Below are 25,183 nucleotides of genomic sequence, written 5' to 3'. Positions count from 1 at the left end.
CATAGCAATATATAAAAAATAGGATCACATGGTACGAAAAACCCTAATTTCCAAAGGAAACTAGCATTTCAGGACAGGATGCACTCACTCTAGCAGTGAAGCCTGTTAGAAGAACAAACAACGCTGTTATTCTGCTCTTCAAAAGGAAGTTGAAACTAAGTAGGAAGTGGGGATAGATTAAGTAACTTCAACACACACATTTACATGTAGTTAAGGAGTGACAATCTTCAAGGGAATATCTCAATGACCAAGTTGATTGTAAGTAAGTTGATGAAAATAAAGGAAGGAATCATAATATCTGAGATTGACCACTGCAGAATCTGAAAATCTGAAAAGCCAAGTTTGAGCTTTAGTAGGCTTTCCTGACAGATATTCCATAGTTCTGTATGGATTAAATTGGTAATGGATCATGATTTTCCTTCATTTTGGAGTTGGAGTGGAGGATTTGAAACTCATATTCCCAAGAACATATATAGCTTTGGGGTGAACTTTGTTGTAATGTGGAAGATCTGTGTCTTGTTGCATTTGTTAATTCAAACTGCAGCTGGTAAGAGAATAAGTATTTAGATTAAGGGCATGAAAAGATGAATTATTCTCTAGGATATGAATTTCACAGTTACCTGCACATCCAAGACACAAATACAGCCTTTCACCCGTAACATTTAAACAATCCGATGGTAAGGAGCTACGAATATAAATTAAAAATTATAGTACTCAATAAAAGGAAGCAAGTGTTAATCAATAACATAGTTCTTCCATTAATATTGCTACCTACAATAAACGAATCATTGATTACAAGGACAAAATTATCTTGTAATCTACTGCAATACGCAGAAAAAATGAAAGAATCCACAACATTGAATTTCAACCTAGACCTATTTGACTGAAAAGTCTGCATTACTTCACTCCTATGCACCAGCAGGGATAGTGCAGGTTGGCAGATACTGCTGCACTGCGTTTTCTTCAACACGTGATGCATGCGTCATTGCATCAACATTACTGGTAACACCCTCTTCATCATCAGACCAAGGAGAGAAACATGAACCCTCATCTGATGTGAAGCTCCACTCTTCATAAAATGAGGAACCACTAAATTCATCATCTGTCCCGCATAATGTGTCTGTCCATTCCACACTTTCTGCATCCAAAGTCTCCACAAATTCACCACCATCTAAATCCACTCCTGACACAAAAGGCTCATCCAGCAACATCTCAGCAGTAAACCTGAACATAGGGTTGGCAACAAAACACCTTTTCAAGAAATCCTTGGCATCCTTCGAAACCTCTGAAGGCATTTTAGGCAATTCATATCCATCACCAATCTTTCTCATTAGTTCTTCAATAGTAACATCAGGTTTCACATCCCAAGCTTGCTTCCCAGTAAGCATTTCAAGCACAACACATCCAAGAGCCCATATGTCACAAGGAGGCTCTTGAACATGATTAGCCACGGTCTCTGGTGCCATGTACAAAGTAGTCCCTCTTAAATAAGGGTCGATTTTCCTTTTCTTGTTCCTCTTCTCTGATTTCTTTGCCAACCCAAAATCCCCAATCTTTGCCACAAATTCACCTGCCTTCGTACTACTGGAAACAAGCAAAATATTCTCAGGCTTGAGATCACAATGCACATAACCATGGCTATGAATATAATCGATCCCTTCAAGAATAGACCTAGTGTATCTTTTCACATCCAATTCAGGCAAACCAACACCATCAGATTTCTTGATAAGACCAGCTAAGGTCCCTCCTGATGCATACTCTAACAACACATTATAAAACATCTCACCACCTCCATCCCTAGTAGTTTCTTCACCAAAACACTTGATAATAAAAGGACAGCCATTGAGACAGTTAAATACCTCTTTCTCCTTTTGAAGTGAACAAGAAGCAGAGACCTCTGCAGACTTGACAGCCATAACTGGAGGATAATAGCCATTTCTTGATTTGGGGTTCTTTAAACTTGCTAAATAAACTGATCCAAACCCTCCTTTGCCAAGTAGTGGCCCTCTTGACCATGCCACTCCGCCATTGTTATTGCTGTCCTTCATGCTCTCTTCTCCTCCTCCTCCTACTACGTGTTTTGCCTTTCCCTTCATTGCTAGCAGCTTCTCTCCTTTTCCTTCCCTCTTTTGAAAGTTAAACACAAGTGAATTGTCTACAAAATGCCTCCTTAGGGTTTTGGATATATATAGAGAAAGCGAGTTTGAAAACTTAAACGCGTTTGGAAATGGATTTTCACCGATTGTAAATTGTGTTATGTGCACTTTGCTAACTACAACTTCGGTCAATCATCAATTTTTTCGGATTATTATGTCGCAATACATTGTCGGAAAGGTTTTGAACGGTTTTTTCCTTGGCATCTTTTCTCCCTAAACTATTAAGATCGAGACACATTTAGCCTTATACTAACAAATTGTTCAATCATGCCCTTGAACCATCAATTTTATCTTTCGGGAAAATTTTGTCCCGCTGTCTATTTCACCATTACAAATGGCTCAAGTTTTGATTGCCAGAACCCTCTTTAAGAATTCTTTTTTATTTATTTTTAATTGAAATTCTCATAAATACTAATAAAAATCCAATATATTTCAAGAAATAATTTTAAAAATTTTAGATCAAGAAGTATTTTAGCCTACAAATATTAAATGTTTAGGACCAAAAATATTTAAAATATTTATGTTATGTAAACCTAGCTATTAAATTGGATTTTATTTTCAAACATGGTGGGTGGGTGGGTGTGTGTGTGTGTGTGTGTGTGTGTGTGTGTGTGAAGTACATCGCGAGGAACATTAATTTTTAAATTAACTTTAATAGCTCACCGTTATTAAAAGTATCATACTATCGAGAAAAGAATTTTTCATTATTTTTAAGCTTATTTTTTTAGAAAAATTTCATTTTAATTTCAAATGTATATATTTATTCATTTTCAGTTGAGTCCCAAATTTATAAATCTTATTAATGTTTTCTTTTTAATGTTTATGTGTATTAATATCATTTTAGTACATAAATACGCACATTAGACCGAAAGTGTTAATGTTTACTAATTCTTTATCAAATTTTATCGAGAAAAAACCATTTTGGTGCATAATTGATTAAACTTATAAGTTTGGGGTAAAATTGAGAATGAATATATAGGTTTAGGACTAAATTGAAGTTTCTCATAAACCTACCATCTATCACTGGGACAAAGTCCGATGATAAAAGTCCTTGATAACTAGTACTACTTTTCACTCTCTCTTTTTTCTTTTTTTTTTTGTCTTATGCTTGACAATAAATAGTAAATTCATGTAACTGGTTTCTATGTCAGGGAAGAAATAAAATGTTCATAAGTTATGTTTCATGTTATTAATGTCAAGACTGTTCAAAAAATCTTAGAACAATTAATGATCAAAAATAGTTTGTTATTATTAAGAAATCCACTACTATTATATTATGTTGATGGCCAGATTAAATGAAAAAAATTCATACCCTTCTCAGCACATTTATTAAATTATATTTATTGTTGATTTGTGTTAAAAAATAAAAATAATTATATTTGTTAAAGATATAAGTGTTATTTTGTATACTAATATGTTTAAGTATTTACCATAATTTTTTTAAAAAAAATACTATGATTAATTATAAATATTAAATAGCTTTTAACAAGTATTTGCACACTATTAAACTATTAAATTACTTTATATTCTAAAGATTTAGAGAATCCAAAGGCTCCACTTTCTTTTAATTGCCACTTATATTTTTTTCAACGATCATACAAATTAGTTTTAATTAAATAAATTGACTAGATCATATTCAAATAATTATTACATGGTTTAGTTTAAAAATCAAGTTAATTAAGGAGTTAATCGGTCATGTTATTTTTGAACTGTTCAAATTAACTAGATCGAGTTAAAATAATTTCCACACAGTTTAATTTTAAATACGAACTATGTAAAATGTTGGATTGAGAGGTTTTTTATATTAATTTTATTATTATTTTTTAATTTTATCCTCAAATTTTTTTTTCAATTAATCAAATGTATTTAAACTGATCAAGACGACCATGTCAACTCTAATATAATTTGATTTTAAACTGAGCTAAATAAAGAATCGAATCAAGAGATTCTAAAGTTAACTTTATTAAAACAAGTTTAATAAAAATATCAAATAATCTTTTATATCAATAATACTTTTTATTATATTTAAAAAGGAAAAATAGAACCGCTGCTTTGCACACAAGATGTAAGCCAGCATATACCAAGTTAAATGATGTGATTCCAAAGAAACTTGAAATCTAATCATGCTCGTGATTTAAATGTTAATTCAACTTGAGCCATCACTCTTCCTCTTAGGGATCATAGTCATACCTTCTTCTTTTTTAATCTTTGTTGATGTTCTAGCATGTTGATTGAACTTGTCCGCTGGCAATTAGACTTTAGCCAAGTGGTCAAGGTTGGCTACTGTCCCTCTGGAGGACTTGGAAATGATCAAACATTGAATTAGATTTATTTTTTTTTTCCCTGCGTCTAGTCTTCCTTTGCCGAGTCAGATTTGAATGCATAGCAGACACTTATGACTAGCACGCAGAAATTCCTCCTCTCAGTATCGTATCTGCATCTCTTTTTACCAGTAGAATGGAAAGAGCTGCTTCAACAATTAATGGGCCCTGCTCAAAATTCAACAGTATCAAGTCTAGACATGGATCCACCTTTAGTCCAGGTATGGAAACCCAGCAAAATGTTCTTATTGGATATGCTGCGTGGAGCCCCCACCATGGAGCCCTTCAGCCTAGAATTGAAGGGCCTAGAATTGAATTCAGAGCTGAATTCATCAACACTGAAGTGTACGAGAAGAAGTCTCTGCAGTCTGAATGTTGAGTGTCTAAAAGGATCAAAACTTGCACCGCCTCTCTTGATGCATCCGCTTGGTCACTGTATAGACTAGGCCAAAGGCCTAAGAAAATCCCAAAATCCTTACACCACTACAGTAGCACCATCCATTTGAAGGATAAACTGATTATTAAAAAGCAATTTGCAAGCTGGAAGTGCTGGGGGTGCGTTATTCAAGGATAACAGTTCAACAAAGCTTGCAAGTGGATCAAAATTCGGGCTGCCACAAACTTCTCTTGAAAGGATGGGTCCTAAAAGATATTCTGATTATTGACATTCCAAGCTAGTTGAGTCTTGTAATCCCTCCATTTATGATGATGACGACTCTGATAGCGACAGCCAAAAACAGCAGACGAAGCAGCACTAGCTAAGAATTGCAATGACCTTTTTTTCATAAAATTGGGGTAAGAAAATGATATTGCATATAACTTGTAATCCGCCAGTCTATTCACTGCCTAAATAGTAAACACAAAGACAAGACCGCATTCTTTCAAGAGTTGTTCTAGTTGTTTTTTTCTGTTCCTTCCTTTCCTTGATCTAAACAACTTCGGCCATCAGCAGAACATAGCTAGTTTGATCTTCCACAATCCATTCTGTGCAGCCACTGCCAATGCAAAGATTGAATAAAATCCAAGCTAAAACTAGCAAGGGTTGCCCAAGAAATACTGGTTGTTCCTGTACAATGAAAATGAAAGACGCATCCCAGCTATCTTTGGTTGATATGACCCAGGATTAGCATCTTGTTCCAGAAGTATGAGCCACAGACAGTGGCCTTAGTCATTTGCACTCAAAGGACACTAAAAAATTATGTCAACCTTATTCTTCTGGAAACAAGCTTCACTCATAGAACACAAAAAAGTCAACTGCGGTACCTGAATGAAACACATCCTGCATCCACGATGAACAGGGAAAGGTAATGTCAACTGCGACCTCTTTGTGTGTTTATCACATGCATATCCAACTGTGAGGGCAAAGCAAAGGTTGAGAGTGGGAATGCCCTACTAAATGAAGAAAACCCTCAGCCAGTCTGTCCTGTTGTCCTTTCAATGCCTATTCATTTAGGCTTAGTTGAAAGTCTACTCATCATGAGGAAAGAGGTAAGATTAGTTTTTTAGTCCCTCCACAAAATCATAGCCTGCATTGAATTTCTTTTCAGTTCCTGAAAGATCCGTATCTACACTTCTCTCTCAAAAGTTCCTTTTTTTTTTTCTGGCGGTAATTCATCATTATGAAGCAGGATAAGAGTGTAAGGAGCAAAGGTTTTCATAAAAGACACATTATTGGGCACTTGCAGCAGAAGAAAAAATGATCTTCATCAGAACATTTCTGCTGCTGCTGTTCCAGCATTTATTTCTAAGTTCTGCTTTCGCGGTTTCAGGTTCTCGCCACCATCGTAACCATTCCTTGCTTGCTGACGAGGCTGCTCTTCTAGCATTCAGAAAGACCATAGTTTTTGATCCAGGGTCCAAGCTAGCTGGCTGGACTGAGGGCGGAGATGTTTGCAGCTTCACAGGTGTCCGATGTGACAAACATCGTCACAGTGTGGTCCAACTCAATCTGTCCCGCAGTGGACTCACCGGGGCATTGTCACCCATCATTTCAAATCTCAGTGGGCTTCGATATCTCATTCTTGATGAGAATCACTTTTATGGCATTATTCCTCCCGAATTTTCTTCTCTCCGGCATCTGCATTCTCTCCGGCTAGACAGCAATAATCTACGTGGCTCATTTCCGGGATTTCTTGCTGCTCTTCCCAACCTCACCGTGCTAACTCTCACTGAAAACCATTTGATGGGCACACTTCCACCTTCTTTATTCTCTAACTGCACTTCGTTAGCAAATATAGAACTGTCACAGAACTTGCTCACGGGAAAAATTCCCCAGGAGATTGGAAATTGTCCAAGTCTCTGGAACCTCAATTTGTACAACAATCAATTTACAGGAGAACTTCCTGCATCTTTAGCCAACATTTCAGAACTGTATAATATAGATGTGGAGTCTAACAGTCTTACTGGAGAATTGCCCGCAAATATCATAGGGAAACTAAATTCAGTTGTCTCGCTCCACTTCTCGTATAATAAGATGGTCAGCCACGATTACAACACCAACCTCGAGCCATTCTTCACAGCACTGGCAAATTGTACCGAATTGCAGGAGCTGGAATTGGCTGGTATGCGCCTTGGAGGAAGATTGCCCAGTTCAATTGGCCGACTTAGCGGCGACCTAAGCACTCTGTTATTGCAAGAAAACAGCATCTTTGGAACGATTCCTCCAGGCATAGCACGTCTTTCCAGCCTTACGTGGCTGAACTTGACGTCCAATTCTCTAAATGGGACCATTCCAGCCGAAATCAGCCGGTTGTCTTACTTGGAGCAGCTTTTCTTATCACATAACTTGCTAACGGGTGCAATTCCAGCAGCATTAGGTCAACTCCCTCATCTTGGTCTGCTCGACCTGTCAAACAATCAACTCTCTGGTGAAATCCCTGCAAGTCTAGGAAATTTGGTTCGATTGAGTTTTATGTTTCTCAACAACAACCTTCTTACAGGAACTATTCCTCCAACATTAGGGAAGTGCACTGATCTTTCCATGCTGGACCTGTCCTATAACAGATTGACAGGGAGTATTCCTCCAGAAATATCAGGTATACGCGAGATCCGAAGATATCTAAATCTTTCACACAATCTTCTTGACGGTCCTTTACCTATAGAACTCAGTAAGCTGGAAAATGTTGAAGAGATAGATGTTTCATCAAACAACCTCAGCGGAAGCATCTTCTTTCAGATATCAAGCTGCATCGCAGTGACGCGGCTAAATTTCTCACACAATTCTATTGAAGGGCACCTTCCTGATTCCATTGGTGATCTAAAGAACCTTCAATCCTTTGATGTTTCAGGAAACCACTTATCTGGAGGGATCCCAACAAGCCTCAACAAAAGTCGAAGCCTCAGTTTCCTAAATCTTTCTTTCAACGACTTTGCAGGAGTGATACCCTCTGGTGGTGTCTTCAACTCTGTCACGGATAAGTCATTCTTAGGCAATCAGGATCTTTGTGGTGCAGTTTCTGGCATGCCCAAATGCTCTCATAAGAGACATTGGTTTCACTTACGTTTGTTCTTGATTGTATTTGTACTGGTCACATTTGCATCAGCTTTCTTAACAACAATTTGCTGTGTGATTGGAATCCGCCGTATCAAGGCCATGGTTTCCTCTGGAAACTCTGTGGATACAGAACAGGCAAGGAAACCAGAAACTCCAGAACTGATCCACAATTTTCCAAGAATTACATATAGAGAACTCTCTGAAGCCACGGGAGGGTTTGATGAGCAGAGACTAGTTGGGACAGGTAGCTATGGACGTGTCTATAAGGGTCTTCTTCCAGATGGGACAGCCATAGCCGTAAAGGTATTGCAGTTCCAGTCTGGGAATTCAACCAAGAGTTTTAACAGAGAATGCCAAGTGTTGAAGAGGATTAGGCACAGAAATCTGATAAGGATCATAACAGCATGCAGTCTTCCTGATTTCAAGGCTCTTGTTCTTCCATACATGGCAAATGGAAGCTTGGATAGCCGTCTATATCCCCATTCAGAGACAGGTTTAGGTTCAGGCAGTTCCGATTTGACTCTCCTACAGAGGGTTAGCATTTGCAGTGACATAGCTGAAGGCATGGCCTATCTGCATCACCACTCTCCTGTTAAAGTCATACATTGTGATCTAAAGCCAAGTAACGTTCTTCTTAACGATGACATGACAGCTCTGGTTTCTGATTTTGGCATAGCAAGGCTAGTTATGACTGTTGGGGGTGGCAATGGTGGGGTGGTTGAGAATATGGGAAACTCTACAGCAAATTTGCTATGCGGATCAATCGGATACATCGCTCCAGGTACAAATTTCTTCATTACTTCTGCATATAGAAATCTAACAAAAGGATTCTAAATTTATTTTTGAATCGCGAAATACTTCAATTACTTCACACTGATATAAAACACAGAGAGTAAATCACCATGAGTTTTTATAATGCAGAGTATGGATTCGGATCAAGCACTTCTACAAAAGGAGATGTTTACAGCTTTGGCGTTCTAGTACTCGAGATGGTGACTAGAAAAAGGCCAACAGATGACATGTTTGTCGGTGGGCTAAACCTACACAAATGGGTCAAGACTCACTACCATGGTAGATTAGAGAGAGTGGTAGACCCTTCCTTGATGAGAGCTTCAAGAGATCAATTCCATGAAGTGAAAAGGATGTGGGAAGTTGCCATTGGAGAATTAGTTGAGCTGGGTATTCTTTGCACTCAGGAGTCCCCCTCTACTAGGCCTACAATGCTTGATGCTGCTGATGACTTGGATAGACTAAAGAGGTATCTTAGTGGCGACACAACTGCCACATTTGCTTCCTCTCTAGGGATTTCATCATCCACTCTCGGAGATGACTAACTCCTTCCCCCCATTTTCTGTACATGCACTGTAATGCCTCTGGTTTAATATTATGCTAACCTTTCAAAAAAAATCAGACTGAAAATCACCACTAAATCTCTCTTCTTTTCCCCGGACAATAAAATCTGTAATGCCATTGCTCGTAAACTCACCATAAAATCTCTGAGATCAAGCAAGGATAGATGCAAAATACTTGAAGCCAACAATTAGTTTTTTGCCTTACTACTGTTTCTTTCCTTTTCCTTGCCGGAGGAACAAAGTCACGTACCATCTTCTACCTCGAGTCCCGACCAGAAACAATTCCGCTTCCAAACAGCACCAAAGTACAGTGCACTGCCCGCTAATCTTATTTGATTAGTAACTAATTTCATTTATGCTATTATTAGCAGGAGCAAAATCACATGAACGTCGAGTGGGATGATGTTCCACTATAGCGACCACCATCAACCACTTGACAAATTATTTCCATGAGCAAACCATAGCTGGAGCTTATATACAAATTTAATGGATGCGGTCGAGATTATTTTTGGATTGATAAATGCAAGTTTCACCAATAACTTAATTTTTCGAGTTAAGATATATAATTAAATCATCATGAGTTTAAATATTATTATCTGAATTAAATTAATAAAATTAAATAATCGTATAAATTTTAAAAACTTTCTCATTAAAAAATTTACTTAAATTAGATTGAGATAGTTACTCAACAATAATAATTGAATTGGATTGTAACAGAACACAAATTGCTATAGAAAAATCTCCTATCTAAGCATACCTAAGTCACTTTGGATTTGGTGTCTTAGTTTAATTGGAAAAAAGAAGATGAATCACATGCTGCCTTATGCCATTATTTAATTCAACCAAGAAACTCTTTCTAAACCCATTCACTGCAAGATTCTCAATCATGTCATTATCTTCTTTAGTATGGAATTATACTTGGCATGTATTTGGTATTGTAGTAGGTTTTACTGTTTAAAAAAAAATAAAAATTATTAATTATAGATTTTTTTAATACAACTCATATAAAAGTATAATGTATATTAATTAATTAATTAATTAATTTTAAATTTATAATTAATATGAAACACAAACCATATTAGATCCCACCACATAAACAAACAAGTATTGATATTAAGTAACTATCTGCTAGGCGGTCTAGTGGTAAGAGATTGAGACCAAGAGGTTTGTTTTATCTGTGGTCTCAAGTTCGAGTTTTATATTTGCTAATATAATGGTCATTGGAGGTTTACATAGTCGTTAATTTCAGGATATGTGGGACTAATTGAGATGTACACAAACTAATCAGGATACCCATATTAATAATAAAAATAAAAAAAAGTATTGATATTAAGTGCAAGGAAAGCATGTAACCATATAATGTTTTAGCCATTGTTATCACAGGCTTCCTTAATCTAAGTTTTTTTTTTCAGATAAACATATAAAGCATGTAAGAGAAAATCCTATTCCCCTTTTTGATGTTTCAAATGACAAGGAAACAACAAAACAAATAGAAGCTTTAAACTTCAGAAACACAGAGTTACGTCGGGCAAGCAGAAGCCATTGGTTAGCTGAGTGTGAACTGTAAATTTAATCCTTATAGTTTAAAAAATATGATTCTTTGATCTTCTTAGTTTCAAAAACTATATATTTAATCCCTATATTTTAAAAAAAGTTTTTAATTTAGTCCTTTTGTCATGTTCTTTTTCAGTTTATTTTGTTTTACAACCAGCACTGTCTTCTGTTAGTTGAAGCTCACCCTTCAAATGGTTTAGTGTCTTCAACAATCCTTTTCCATGTTGCTAAGCAATGGAACTTGCAGGAAACTAGGGATGATAACCCAATGAAGAAATGGGAAAAAAGGAAAAGGAAAAGGAAATTCAAGCTATTTTATTGATTAATATCAAACTGAAATATATCTTATACATTAGCAGTAACTAATACTTTACATTACAGGGGATTTCCTTCAAACACAACAAGCCAAAACAGAGTAGAAGGGCAGAGAGACAAAACAGAACACCCTGCTTGCCAACATTGAGGCCTCAATCAACTTCCTCAATCTTAGGTCCGGCACCGGAACCACCAGAGCTAGTGTTGCCATAGCCACTATTTGGCATCTCAGCACCACCACCCATTGGCATATCTCCACCAGCACCTTGATACATCTTTGCAATAATTGGATTGCACAAATCCTCTAACTCCTTCTGTTTGTCTGCAAATTCGTCCACCTCTGCCAATTGGTTCCTTTCCAACCACTCAATAGTCTCATCAATTGCTTTCTCGATCTTCTGCTTATCAGCTGGACCCAATTTCCCTGCAAACTTCTCGTCCTTCACTGTATTTCTCATATTGTAAGCATAATTCTCCAATGAGTTCTTGGCATCCACCTTCTTCTTCACCTCCTCGTCCTCTGCCTTGTACTTCTCTGCTTCTTGCACCAATCTCTCAATCTCATCTTTACTCAACCTTCCCTTGTCATTGGTGATGGTGATCTTGTTCTTCACTCCTGCAGTCTTATCCTCGGCAGAAACATTCAGAATGCCATTAGCATCAATGTCGAAACATACATTGATCTGAGGGACTCCTCTAGGAGCAGGTGGGATGCCAGCGAGCTCAAATTTACCGAGAAGGTTATTGTCCTTGGTTCTAGCCCTTTCACCTTCATAAACCTGAATTAGCACTCCTGGCTGATTATCAGAATATGTGGAGAAGACTTGCTCCTTCTTGGTAGGAATCGTTGTGTTTCTTGGAATCAAGGCAGTCATTACACCACCAGCGGTCTCAATTCCAAGGCTAAGAGGAGTGACATCAAGAAGAAGCAAATCTTGAACCTTCTCATTCCCTTCACCGCTCAAAATTGCAGCTTGGACGGCAGCTCCGTATGCAACAGCTTCATCAGGATTGATGCTCTTGCAAAGTTCCTTGCCATTGAAGAAATCTTGCAAGAGTTGCTGAACTTTGGGGATTCTTGTTGAACCACCAACAAGAACAACCTCATGAACTTGACTCTTATCAATCTTGGAGTCGCGAAGACATTTCTCCACTGGTTCCATACACTTTCTAAACAAATCCATGTTCAATTCTTCAAACCTTGCTCTAGTAATACTAGAATAGAAATCAATACCTTCATAGAGAGAATCAATTTCAATAGTCGTCTGCGTAGTCGAAGACAAAGTCCTCTTCGCCCTCTCACACGCAGTCCTCAACCTTCTCAAAGCTCTTGGATTGCCACTAATATCCTTCTTGTGCTTCCTCTTGAACTCTCCAACAAAATGATTAACAAGCCTGTTATCAAAGTCCTCACCTCCAAGATGAGTATCACCCGCAGTAGCCTTCACTTCAAAAATCCCCTCCTCGATCGTCAACAGAGAAACATCGAACGTCCCACCACCAAGATCGAAAATAAGAACATTCTGCTCTCCGCTTCGAGACGCCTTTTTATCCAGACCGTAAGCAATAGCAGCAGCAGTAGGTTCATTAATAATCCTCAAAACATTCAGCCCAGAAATAGCACCAGCATCCTTGGTAGCCTGCCTTTGCGAGTCATTGAAATAAGCAGGCACCGTAACGACCGCATTCTTAATAGAATGGCCCAGATAAGCCTCAGCAATCTCCCTCATTTTCGTCAAAACCATAGAAGATATCTCCTCGGCCGCAAACTGTTTCTCTTCACCTTTGTACTTAACAACAATCATAGGCTTATCACCAGGACCTGGAATCACCTTAAAAGGCCAGTGCTTCATGTCACTCTGAACAGAAGGCTCAGAGAAACGCCTCCCGATAAGTCTTTTCGCATCGAAAACAGTGTTTAGAGGATTCATGGCAACTTGGTTCTTTGCTGCATCACCTATCAAACGTTCAGTATCTGTGAAGGCGACATAAGATGGAGTAGTTCTGTTGCCTTGGTCATTGGCTATGATCTCGACACGATCATTCTGCCACACACCTACACAACTGTAGGTTGTGCCAAGATCAATACCAATGGCCTTGCCTTCAGTCTTTGATGCCATATATCTACAAGAAACTTTAACAACAAGAGTCTCTAAAGAAAGACTTGGCTATGAATAACAAGAAGTGTTTGTTTTCGTGGGATTTGAGAGAGCTTTCTTATTTTTTTCTTTGGCTCAAAGTTTCTAGTTGGTGGAAGCTCTTTGGGAGAGGAATGTATATAAAGGGAGTGTGGAGGTTATGAAGAAATTTCGAGAGGAGAGTAGAAGACGGTAAGATGAGAGAGAAATTGATGTCGAAGACGAAGAGTTTGACTGGTGGAAGGTAAAGAAAGTGTTAAGGTTGTAACTAGAGAGTTCTGGAGAAGTGGTGAGGTTTGTTTTGCTGTTTGGTGTCAAGAAGCGTGCCAGACAAGCACGTGGAATTCTTAGAGGGTGTTTCGGGCATGTTCTTCAAAATATTTACAATTATATTAAAATAATTTATTTTTTAAAATTTATTTTTGATATAAATATAGATTTAAATATACTTAAAAATATTAATTTTAAAAAAATCAAAAATTAAAGAAACAGCTGTGCCGCCAAATAGTCTTTTATAATGGATTGTTATTGCCTAAGCGAATTCTTTGTTTAAATTAGATTTGTATCAGATTTATTGTGCGTTTAAAATTAGTTTGAAAATTATTTTTGAAAATTATTTTTATTTAGAAATTTATTAAAATAATAAATTTTATTTTTGATATTAACACATTAAAATAATTTAAAAAAATAAAAAAAATAATTTTAAACTAAAAACAATTAATTTTTTTTAAAAGTACTATTAACTGCAATCTTAAACACTAACCTTAATATTTATGTTTTAGCATAATTCAATAAGGGGAAAAAAGAAAAAGTTAAGAGTAGATGACAAGGAATATATATATATGACTAGGCTAGGCATCCACGTGCCTTGTTGTTTGTTGTATTTTTTTTTTCTTTTGGTTTTTTATTTTTCCACCAAAAAAAATTAACAGATTCACTTATTGTTCGATTTCATAATAATTTTTAAATATTATTATAATTTTTTATTTGAATATTAATAATTTTTCTTTCAATTATTCTGTATTAATAAATTGTTCATCAAAATTTATTTATTTTTAGTTTCTATTTTGAACATATTTTATTTATCATTATGATTTTTTTAGCTTTTAATCATATATAAAAATATGAAAAAATTATTTTATTTTTAAAAAATTATTTTAAAAATGATGAAATAATTTTTTAAGAGAATCAATAATTCCAGTTTAAAATATTGTGTTCATTAAAATAAATAAAAGATATTTTGATAAAAAATTTATCTTGATGAAAAAGAAAATTTTAAATAATTATATTTTTTAATTTAATAATAATATCAAACTATTTACTAAATCTATCATCTATGTTTTTTATAAAAAAAAATAAAAAAATAGAAGCGGGGACAACGAAAATACATCAAAGGGCAAGGCGCCTCCATGCCCGATTAGTCTTAAACCATCTCAAACCCAAGTAATAACACGTGTCATATTAATTCTGGAAAATTTCATGGACTGGGTTGAGGAGCAGATTGGGTCGGTGACAGTAAGCAAAGGCCAAGAGTTACAGTTTAACATGGTCAAAAGCCAGCCACCATGACTATGCCAGCCCATTTCAGCTCGCGAGCACCCTCCAGAACCCTCTGGTGTTCCCTCTGTTTTTTGCTGGAGCTCCCTCCATTTCGCTCCCCCGGCATCTTCTACCGATCTCTTTTGCTCTCTCAAACTTTCCAATACATTGCGCACACCCCTATATATATATCGACAGGAAGCCTCCAATTTCACTTCAGACAGAAACAAACATAACACGAAAGGTAACAAGTTCAGCCCAAAACACGCACCCACACTCTCGAAACCAACCAAATTTCTTTGCTCTCGTTCCCTTTTTAACACTTTCTTGCTAAAACATCCGTAATGGCATCAAAAACTGAAGGAAAGGCCATTGGGATTGATCTTGGCACAACCTACAGTTGTGTAGGCGTGTGGCAGAATGATCGTGTAGAGATCATAGCAAATGATCAAGGCAACAGAACCACTCCCTCTTATGTTGCCTTCACTGACACTGAACGTTTGATAGGTGATGCAGCTAAGAACCAGGTTGCGATGAACCCTCAAAACACTGTTTTTGATGCGAAAAGACTTATTGGCAGGCGTTTCTCTGACCCTTCAGTCCAGAGTGACATGAAGCACTGGCCTTTCAAGGTTGTTCCAGGCCCTGCTGACAAGCCTATGATTGTGGTGCAGTATAAAGGTGAAGAGAAGAGGTTTTCAGCTGAAGAAATCTCTTCTATGGTGTTAACCAAGATGAAGGAGATTGCTGAGGCTTATCTTGGTCATGCTGTGAATAATGCTGTGGTTACTGTGCCTGCTTATTTCAATGACTCACAAAGGCAGGCTACAAAGGATGCTGGAGCTATTGCAGGTCTGAATGTTTTGAGGATTATTAATGAGCCAACTGCTGCTGCCATTGCTTATGGTTTGGATAAGAAGGCGTCGAAGAGTGGCGAGCATAACGTGCTTATTTTCGATCTTGGTGGTGGAACTTTTGATGTTTCTTTGTTGACAATTGAGGAGGGGATTTTTGAAGTGAAAGCTACTGCTGGTGATACTCATCTTGGAGGTGAGGATTTTGATAATAGGCTTGTTAATCATTTTGTTGCAGAGTTCAGGAGGAAGCACAAGAAGGATATTAGTGCCAACGCCAGAGCTCTGAGAAGGTTGAGGACTGCCTGCGAGAGGGCAAAGAGGACTTTGTCTTCGACCACTCAGACAACTATTGAGATTGATTCTCTCTATGAAGGTATTGATTTCTATTCTACAATCACAAGAGCAAGATTTGAAGAAATGAACATGGATTTATTTAGAAGGTGCATGGAACCTGTGGAGAAGTGTCTCCGTGATGCAAAGATTGATAAGAGCCACGTTCATGAAATTGTTCTTGTTGGGGGATCAACAAGGATTCCCAAAGTGCAGCAACTTCTGCAAGATTTCTTCAATGGTAAGGAACTCTGCAAGAGCATAAACCCTGACGAGGCTGTTGCTTATGGAGCTGCCGTCCAAGCTGCAATATTGAGTGGAGAAGGGAATGAGAAGGTTCAAGATTTACTTCTCCTTGATGTCACTCCTCTTAGCGTTGGCATTGAGACTGCTGGTGGTGTGATGACAGTCTTGATTCCAAGAAACACAACAATTCCCACCAAGAAAGAGCAAGCCTTCAGTACTTACTCTGATAACCAAACCAGTGTGCTAATTCAAGTGTATGAAGGTGAAAGGGCTCAAACCAAGGACAACAACCTTCTTGGCACATTTGAGCTTAAAGGAATCCCTCCAGCGCCTAGAGGTGTTCCGCAGATCAATGTATGCTTCGACATCGATGCAAATGGCATCTTGAATGTTTCTGCAGAAGATAAGGCTTCAGGAGTGAAGAATAAGATTACCATCACCAATGACAAGGGAAGACTGGGCAAGGATGATATTGAGAGAATGGTGCAAGAGGCAGAGAGATACAAAGCAGAGGATGAGAAAGTGAAGAAGAAGGTGGAGGCCAAGAATGCCCTGGAGAACTACGCTTACAATATGAGGAATACAATGAGAGATGACAAGGTTGGTGGTAAGTTGGACCCGGCCGACAAGCAGAAGATTGAGAAGGAGATTGAGGAGACAATTGACTGGCTAGACAGGAACCAATTGGCAGAAGTAGATGAATTTGAGGACAAGTTGAAGGAGTTGGAGGGCTTATGCAATCCAATCATTTCAAAGATGTATCAAGGAGCTGGCGGTGATGTGCCAATGGGTGGCGGTGCCCAGATGCCAGGAGGTGGGTACAGCAAGGCTAGCTCTGGTGGTTCTGGAGCCGGGCCTAAGATTGAGGAGGTTGATTAAGGCTTGAAAGTACTCATTTTAAATGTTCTATTTTTATCGGCTCCTGTTAGTCTGTCCTTGAATGTGCTTAAGTGATTCGAATTAGGCATGCTTAAGTATTAATGTTGTGAAAAATCATGCAGTGGAATCAATGATGATGTGTATTTAGATGTCTGATGAAATACAAGGAGTTGTTTAATTATCCATTCCCACTTCTCTTCATTTTCTTTTTCATTAATCTCTGATAGTTGGCTCCCAGCAGCAGAAAGATTGGCCTTCTGTCAACTACTAAGAGATTATACCAAAACGCTTGTAAAATTCGAAGTATCGAATCTTTATATATCAACAGCTGCTTGGAAATTCTGTCAGGACTCGGGTCTGACTTGAAACTCTTAAAGCCTGAGAGAGAGGAATCCAATTCTGTGTCGTCCAAACTCTAAACTATCCAATATTTGAACCAAAATTGTCCAAGCTGCCTAATGGTTCAACCCAGTCGTGATAAACTTTCTAATGCTGCTCCTTCTTTGATTGGATCAAGACGCCCTACATACCTACATACATACATGTATATATGGCAACCTGAAAATCATTTCAATCATACAAAAAATACAGCAAAGCATCCAAATTCTTGATTTCAACCTGAAAACTATGGCAACCTGCTTTGATCAAATAAATGACAAAATCAACAAGATGGAGGGTATATGGAATCCAATCATTTCAAAGCAAGCTGCTGGTGGCAAAGGCTAGTTTGGAGGTGGTGCTGGTTAATTATAAGATTGAATGATGAGGCTTGAACTTCAGTCTCTGTCATTTTGCACCTTCTAATACTCTATCTTCGAGCTATGCTTTTGTTATTCTCTGTTGGTTTTTTGTCTTCACTGATTAATTCCATGCATAGTTCTCCTAGTTTTAACGTTGTGTGAACATAAAATACACAGCGTGTTTGACGTTTTTCAGGTATTGTTTGATGAAATTGAGGGCTTATAATACAGATGGAGGTTCGGTGTACTGAAGGATTCTATCATAAAGGTGTTCTATCAGGAGTGTTCCAAAATTGATGCAAAATGTTCTGAAAATATATATATGAATAATTCTTCTGAGAAAAAAAGTATTTAAATCAATAAATTGTCGCTCCAGATTTCATAAAGTTGTCATATAAGCCCTCGAATTTTAAAAAGGTTGATAAATAGGGGCCCAGTTCCACAAATCTTCTAAAGTAAAATGAAGATTTCTCATAAATAAAAGCAACTTTCTCAGTCGAAAGTAGAGAAAAAGTGGGCATCCAATTCTCCTGCGTCTTTATTCATCAAGCTCTGGCATGGGATGTTGTTGGTGTTCGGTAACGTTCTCTTGGGCTGTGCTTATCAATATTTAGAGCAGCTAAATAGTATCTGATTAAATCTAATTATTATACTTTACAGGTATAAAATAATCAGTGAACGATAAAAATATTTGAAAAAATATATAAATAATTTATGAATTTTCAATCTTGCATGGTATTTTATTGTGAGATTAATTATGATAATGAGGAGAATTAGGTGATAAAAATAAGAATAAAACTGAGATTCTTTATAAAATTAATGAAGAGGAACAAAAAAACAGACGGTGCTATTCCATTCCAGAGACTTAACGCTACCACTTGATGAGCATCCTCACCTCACCATCCTGCTTTGCATGGGCCATTGTTTAATCTAAGTAAAATTTAACTAAACAAACGCTAAATAAATTGGATAAATATATAAAGAAGAATATATATCAGATCTAATAAAAATAATACTGGATTCTTGAGGGAAAAAAAAAAAGAAAAAAAAAAGCTATTGATAGATTCAAAACCCGAGAGAGAGAACTTCCCTGTCTATTTAGGGTATGTTTATTTTTTTTGATAGTTTTTGTAGTTATAATTTAAAAAAAATAAATTTAGAAAAAATATTTTTAATTGTAGTTAATTGGATTTAGATACGTATTTGGTAAAAACTTAAGTTGAAGTTTATGTATAGCAAAAAAACATGTATAAAATATTTTAATAAAATATTTTAGCTTTTTTTACAAACAGTAAAAATGAGACCAACAAGAAATATTTACAAAACTTAATTAAAAAAAAACATATAAAAACTACAGTACACAATCTATGTTTTAAATTTAATTTTTTAATGGATCATATAGCATAAAAGTTTTATGCTATATCAAACATGCTGGTGTGTTTATTTCACTACTAACGTGAAAGCTAACGGAAAACAAACGCAGCTTTAGTATGCAAAATAAAAGAAATTTCGACATATAAAAACATGCTAATATAACTTGAGTGGATGAAATTGCACATAAAAAAAGTTTAATGGCCGGAAAAAACATTTACGCAATGTTCGTATTACAAGTACACACCCAAGTAATCTCATTTCCCATAAGTTTATTTTGTCTTGCCCCTAGAACTCTCTCCCTGAAGCCTTCAACCCTATATAGCCTCTTTTGCCTATCAAAACAGGTAACCTCTATCCTCCAAGCCATCCTCCTCCACCCTTCCTCCCCCTCCTAAAGCATTTCAAAAGTAAAAGAAGAGAAATTGAGGAAAAGTTAAAATGAAGGTTAAGTTTCTAGCTTGGACTTTCTCCATCTTCTTATGTAGCATGGCCCTTCATCGAGTTACATCCACGCCACAGCATGAAGATTTCGACAAGCCAGAACCTCCTATGCAAGGACAAGTTCACGGTTGGAACTCGTTTTCGTTTATGGTAGTTCAAATCTGCTGCTTTCCTCTTTTAGGCCAGGGACACTAATTTTCTAGGCTTATTGCACCTGCAGATCTAGAAGGCAAGATCGGTTTGTCTAGAGAAGGTGAAAGAAGAGAATACAAGGGAAAGCATGAGATTTTCCACTCAATAAAGGGACAGAAAGGAAAGGGGGCTTATGGTGGTGCAAATATTGTCCATCGGCCTAAGCACGGGGGAAGAAGTGATGCCTTATTGTCAGCAAAGGCTAGCAGCTTTGTGACAGCCACCATGTTGTGTGTGAGCTTGGCTTTCATTCTCATATTTCCTTTTCTATCACTCTAGATCTTACAAACTGGGCATATTTACGGATCCAAGATTATGATAGCTAGCCTGCTTTAGTTATGGCCCCTCATGCCTCATTTCTCAGTCAACCCCCAATTACATTTGGTAGCTTCACAGGCATCCTTGAAGTACATGGAAATTCTTGATTGATTACGGCCCTCGTTCCTCCTTTCTTTGGTTCCTGGTATTGGTTTTGTGATTTGTCATTAAGCAGTTGAAGTAGTGTTGCTAGTTTGTGGTTTTTCTTTCAGCATAATTATTTTTCATGTAGCATGACAAACGATCAAGTGTTGTCTTTGTCAATGACTGTCCTAGAATTATCTTTCACCATCATGTTTGCACTGGACTTTACCATCTCAGACTCTCAGTACTGAGCTTGTACTGGCGCATCGGCCAGCTTTCCTCCATGTGTTGTTTGTAATCAATATATTCAATTAGAGAAACAAAACAAACAGAAGAGGTCAACAGTTTTGCCATTGAAATATACTTGAAACAGTACCAGACCAAAACCAATGCCCGACTCTAGCAGGTGACAAGAGGCAAAGGGTTCAAAAACCAAAAGCTTTGGCAGATATATGATCTTTAAATGCTACGGCAAAAGAGACCACAAACGTGCAAACAGCACAGACCGCTCACAATCCCCTTACGTAATGTCGAAATGTGGTTTGCCACTGTTATTAATGTATCAACCAACTAGTTTCCGATTGATGCTGTGGCATTCAACCATCTCAGTTATTACATCAAATTAGGTTGAATACAGTTCTGCTTCTCAAAGAGTCTTGATATGTGTACAACATAAGCCCTCGGTCAGGAGGGTATTATCCTTTGAAATAGTCTTGTTACATCAAACCATGTGTGAAAAAAATACTGTGAAAGATACATGGCCAACAAGAGAAAAAATGGTATACCTGAATTTTCCCGGCCTGGTTTTACTGAAAGGAGGATGAAAACCACGAGAGGATGATAGCCTTGGCTCATTCAGTTAAATGTCATATATGAACTTCTCAAATAGTTCCATGTGTTGAGCTTGCAAAGATATGGCTACTGACATGCTCCCATCATTTGTTGGGCTGGGTAGGATGAATGATAAGCCCTCGTATGCGATCCCACCAGGCCCCATGAATATGGGTCTGCCCCAGCCAAAATCTGCATCGTGGATTGGCAGTCTAACCCAGCTAGTAATCCCAAGATTTGGGCACCGGAAACTATGGGCACCACGAACAAGGGCTGACAAGTCAGGCTGAAGCTCTAGATAATCAAGGGCTGACTTTAAATAATCGTTATCCATGCGAACCAATGCATCATGAATTTTTCCTGCAGCATACCATGTTGGCTTTGATTGCATTTCACCAGCTACTGCAATTGGTGTTGCTGTAAAGATCACATTGCCAAAGTAACCAGGAGGGAGTTGAGGTTGCCATCTTGACCGACCATCTGTGGCAATATATAACTTGGTCTCTTGATCATCAGGAAGTTCACGTGCTTTGCATGTTGATCTCCACACATGAGCCGCCAACATCTCATATGAACTATAACTAATATTGTTTCCATCTTCCTTTGCTTTGGCTTTGAGGGTGCTGAGCTGATCCCTAGACAACTTAAAAATGGAGACCGCCGTGCTCTCTGGTTTTGAGGTTTCAAGAACGGTTTTCATGGACGGTGGAGGCTGGTACTCAACGTGGTGGAATACAGGTTGAGGTGGATCTCTGGCACGGAGAAGGGTCCTGTCAATGAAGGGTGGAATGGTAAGGTCAAGTCCACGAGCCATATCTGACCACGTGTTCACGAAGTGAAGACCAGAAAACCCATCCGCTGCATGGTGTTGCATACCAACACCAAGTGAAACTCCTCCGCATTTGAAATAAGTCACCTGCAGAGAATCAACCAAAATCATGCTTATAGTGAGCTCATAATAGCACTACCTCAATCTGGAATTAAGTGATTGGTGGACTTGGCTAATCAAGTATCAGAATAAATGCAGGAGATTTCTATTTCATGCAGAATTCTTTATTCCAAAAAAGAACAACGCGAGTTAATTATTTTAATATCTTAAGTGCATTCAGGAGCTTCAAAAAGTATGCCATCTAGAAGTTGAATCTTCTTGCTAATTTCTGCACGTGTTGTAAGTTGGCCTGTCAATTCTGACTGGAGTCAGTCTTTATCACTTGCAAAACATAAAACAGCAACGTCCTCTTCATTTATTATGCTCAATTAGTGGATAACCGTGGATGCATAAGGTAAATTTCATCAAAGTTCAATGGTAAAGAGATTTTCCAAAAAACCGTGGAAACAGAGCATGCATTCATGTTTGTTTGGAAAAATGAAGCCCATAAACCACTAGAGATAGATGAGCATAACCTTACCAAGCTAAACCAAATCTCTACATACTGAGTCTATATATTCAACACCAAAAACAAAACAATGGTCAGACTTGACCAGCTCTCTTGCGTGGAAATTTTCTCAACCACCTCCCTTTAATTTCTTATATTTTAGACCTTTCAGATGACACATCTTCTCAATATCCAGGTGCATGGCAAGATGAAGTATAATTACCAGAATTGTTCACTTCAAATCATGGAGTGAGTGATTACATCAACATAGCATCAATGCACGAGTGGACTTAGGTCATGTGATAATAACTTTTAAAGTTCCCACCGATGTATTTCTGTGGGGATCCTATCAAGCAAATGTGTGGTTGTTTACCATCACCTCAGTACTCTGTTCCGACCATCACAGCTGATAATTCCATGTGCGATGCACTATGTTTGTCACATCTAATCCTTATGAGGTCACATCAAAATGTATACTAAGACAGCCAAAGGTTAGGCTACCAATTAATGTCTCTTAAGTCATCCATCAAGCACTTATTTATAGAGTTGGGACAGCTGGTGTACATTAAACCAGCAGGTGATATGATCTCAATACGGCTACAGACAACTGAAGTTTGGTGTACTGTACTAACCACTTCCCTCGATCATAAACTCGCCAAGCAACCTTAATTTATGCTATCTTTCAGTCTTGTTGTAGAGAATTCTAGACATTAGAATTTCAGGGTGGTTACTGTTGTTATTATTGTACGGAAACAAAATTTGATGCCATGTAATATCGAAATCATAAAAACTACAGTAAAAACCATTGATCCGTTGCTTCAGGATACCTTGACCTGGCATTTTATTCCTGGCTTAAATAAAGCGACAATCAAAAACCACTGGGTGACTTGAGGATTTTCAGTTCACAGCAGATCCCTCTTATATGCAGATTTTCCATCCTACCGCCATGGAAACTTCTCAGTTGAGTGGAATTTACTCAACTGTGCAGCTTTAAAGGACATGTATATTCATGGCTTCATAAGAAATCAGGCCTTGAAAAGGAGAATTTTAAGAGGTAAACTTCGCCGCAATTTATGCAAAATATTCAAGCTCAAAAATAAATCACTTGCACAGTGGCTCCATAGCTCAAAACATAAATAAGTCCCAAATTAGATGAAAAATAGAAATGGAAGATGCATACCTGCAGAACCAAAAGAGGATAAGTAGATATCCCGCCATAGTAATCCACAGTAGGTATGAGCTGCTTGAGTTCCAAAGTGGGGGCAAAATCAGCAAAATCATCTATAACTGAGGTGGTCTCAGCCTCAACAAACAACACTCCCTCAGCATTGCAATTAATTTCAATGCGACCATCCTCATCTCTACGTAACCGTCCTGCCATGGGGTAGAATGGCACAAGGGCCTTACTCAAAGCCCCTTTGAGCACTTTTGCATCAAAGAAGTTTGGAGCACCTGTGGGCCTATAAAAATAGACACTTGGGGTGTGGAACCTTGGTACCACCAAGTCCACATTAGAATTCCACAGCCCCCTCTGCGGCGTCTCCTCCGCCGGCTGCACCATGGTTGACTCCTTCACGTTGATTATCATCTTTCTCCGCCCTAATGCTCTATCTATCCCACTCCCAGACCAAGTTCTCTGCAGTTTGAAAGGCAAATTGTTACAAAACTTATAGTGGGTATCCTCTGAATGATGACTGTTACCCTTTCCAGCCCAAAACTGTTTGTGGACCCAAAGTTTCTCGGTGGGTTGCACAGTTATACGCAGCGGCTGGCATTAACAAATAATGAAAATGAAATCTTTTTAGTTGTAGAATTATATCCGAAACATCAAAAAACAACATGAAGAAAAGAAAAGAAAAGGCCCTTTGCCCTTCTTAAATCTTAAAATGACTCCATCAACATCGCTGCTGAGCCAACACAAAAAGAACAGCAAATATATCTATCACCATCATTTAAAACACAGAATCAATGTGTCTAAACCTTTCCCAGTTAGATTTCTCTCATCCTTGCACGTTGCACCCTAACCCTTCCCTAACATAAATCATTTAAGGACACAGGTAAAAGAGTTACAAACCACCAAGGCCTGTGAAACTCCTCCCAAAGAACAAGGAGTTACATAAGTCATTTAACTCGTGCATTTATCAGTCTAATTACGAGCTTAAAATACCTTGTCTAATTGCTTAAAAACCAAAAAAGATTAAGAAGAGACAGAGCTAAATCCACAAGAATTAATCAAGAAGAACGACAAGAAGAGCTAGCATACCTTTGAGAGGCTAGGAAGCAGTAAAGGAGAGATAAAATCTAAGACAAGAGAATGTGAACAGGTGTCTGTGGAGTTGAAACCTTCGAAATGGAGTTGGTGTAAGGACGTAGAAGGGCCTCCTTATAATAGTGATCCTGCAAGTGTGTAAGGTGCCTGTTTCTCAAGGGAAGCAAAAATTATTAGTTTCCACCAACCCCCGCCTAATGGTGTTGATTATTCTGGCTTGTTTAGCGTGGTTGAACCAATATTTCGTTATTTTAAAAAATAAAAATTGTTTTAAATTAATTTTTCTTATATTTTTAAATTATTTTAATACACTAATATTGAAAAAAAATATAAAATATATATATACTAATACATTTTAAAACAAAAACTACTTTTAAA

The 25,183-nt window shown here is 37.6% G+C and overlaps 6 protein-coding genes across 7 annotated transcripts; 3 read left to right on the top strand and 3 right to left on the bottom strand.

Moving 5' to 3' along the window:
• Positions 1-734: 734 nt before the first annotated feature.
• LOC133701553 (mitogen-activated protein kinase kinase kinase 20-like) lies at positions 735-2,237 on the bottom strand. Its single transcript, XM_062125506.1, has one exon. It carries the CDS (start codon positions 2,094-2,096, stop codon positions 909-911), a length of 1,188 nt encoding a protein of 395 aa, XP_061981490.1. The 5' UTR covers positions 2,097-2,237; the 3' UTR covers positions 735-908.
• Positions 2,238-6,135: 3,898 nt separating this feature from the next.
• On the top strand, positions 6,136-9,377 carry LOC133690011 (putative leucine-rich repeat receptor-like serine/threonine-protein kinase At2g24130). Its single transcript, XM_062110153.1, has 2 exons — positions 6,136-8,751; positions 8,985-9,377. The coding sequence occupies exons 1-2, from the start codon at positions 6,174-6,176 to the stop codon at positions 9,302-9,304; spliced, it is 2,898 nt and encodes a 965-aa protein (XP_061966137.1). The 5' UTR covers positions 6,136-6,173; the 3' UTR covers positions 9,305-9,377.
• Positions 9,378-11,169: 1,792 nt separating this feature from the next.
• LOC133700633 (heat shock 70 kDa protein) lies at positions 11,170-13,497 on the bottom strand. Its single transcript, XM_062124218.1, has one exon. The coding sequence runs from the start codon at positions 13,309-13,311 to the stop codon at positions 11,344-11,346; it is 1,968 nt and encodes a 655-aa protein (XP_061980202.1). The 5' UTR covers positions 13,312-13,497; the 3' UTR covers positions 11,170-11,343.
• Positions 13,498-14,932: 1,435 nt separating this feature from the next.
• Positions 14,933-17,365, top strand: LOC133702107 (heat shock 70 kDa protein-like). The gene has a single exon (XM_062126323.1). It carries the CDS (start codon positions 15,213-15,215, stop codon positions 17,178-17,180), a length of 1,968 nt encoding a protein of 655 aa, XP_061982307.1. The 5' UTR covers positions 14,933-15,212; the 3' UTR covers positions 17,181-17,365.
• Positions 17,366-19,568: 2,203 nt separating this feature from the next.
• Positions 19,569-20,688, top strand: LOC133680953 (uncharacterized). The gene is made up of 2 exons (XM_062104015.1): positions 19,569-19,862; positions 19,956-20,688. Exons 1-2 carry the CDS (start codon positions 19,733-19,735, stop codon positions 20,204-20,206), a joined length of 381 nt encoding a protein of 126 aa, XP_061959999.1. The 5' UTR covers positions 19,569-19,732; the 3' UTR covers positions 20,207-20,688.
• Positions 20,689-20,854: 166 nt separating this feature from the next.
• LOC133680952 (shikimate O-hydroxycinnamoyltransferase-like) lies at positions 20,855-24,965 on the bottom strand. 2 transcript variants are annotated; one of them, XM_062104013.1, is made up of 3 exons: positions 24,800-24,965; positions 23,717-24,304; positions 20,855-22,076 (listed from the first exon to the last, which is right to left on the bottom strand). In XM_062104013.1, exons 2-3 carry the CDS (start codon positions 24,122-24,124, stop codon positions 21,189-21,191), a joined length of 1,296 nt encoding a protein of 431 aa, XP_061959997.1. In that variant the 5' UTR covers positions 24,125-24,304; positions 24,800-24,965; the 3' UTR covers positions 20,855-21,188. The 2 variants fall into 2 exon arrangements, with proteins under 2 accessions (XP_061959997.1, XP_061959998.1); XM_062104014.1 differs by having other exon boundaries at positions 23,717-24,172.
• Between the last annotated feature and the right edge of the window lie 218 nt (positions 24,966-25,183).

Source organism: Populus nigra, chromosome 1, assembly GCF_951802175.1.
Source record: "Populus nigra chromosome 1, ddPopNigr1.1, whole genome shotgun sequence".
Lineage (NCBI taxonomy): Eukaryota > Viridiplantae > Streptophyta > Magnoliopsida > Malpighiales > Salicaceae > Populus > Populus nigra.
The sequence above is the reverse complement of the archived record's forward strand: the minus strand, read 5'-3'. Positions and strand labels throughout refer to the sequence as shown.

Bases quoted from the DNA above. Each gene is read 5' to 3' on its own strand.
- LOC133701553 (XM_062125506.1), bottom strand. From the start codon at position 2,096: ATGAAGGGAAAGGCAAAACACGTAGTAGGAGGAGGAGGAGAAGAGAGC.
- LOC133690011 (XM_062110153.1), top strand. From the start codon at position 6,174: ATGATCTTCATCAGAACATTTCTGCTGCTGCTGTTCCAGCATTTATTT. The intron at 8,752-8,984 runs GTACAAATTTCT...AAAGGCCAACAG, and splicing joins AATCGGATACATCGCTCCAG to ATGACATGTTTGTCGGTGGG.
- LOC133700633 (XM_062124218.1), bottom strand. From the start codon at position 13,311: ATGGCATCAAAGACTGAAGGCAAGGCCATTGGTATTGATCTTGGCACA.
- LOC133702107 (XM_062126323.1), top strand. From the start codon at position 15,213: ATGGCATCAAAAACTGAAGGAAAGGCCATTGGGATTGATCTTGGCACA.
- LOC133680953 (XM_062104015.1), top strand. From the start codon at position 19,733: ATGAAGGTTAAGTTTCTAGCTTGGACTTTCTCCATCTTCTTATGTAGC. The intron at 19,863-19,955 runs GTTGGAACTCGT...TTGCACCTGCAG, and splicing joins TATGCAAGGACAAGTTCACG to ATCTAGAAGGCAAGATCGGT.
- LOC133680952 (XM_062104013.1), bottom strand. From the start codon at position 24,124: ATGATAATCAACGTGAAGGAGTCAACCATGGTGCAGCCGGCGGAGGAG. The intron at 22,077-23,716 runs GTATGCATCTTC...GATTCTCTGCAG, and splicing joins ATCCTCTTTTGGTTCTGCAG to GTGACTTATTTCAAATGCGG.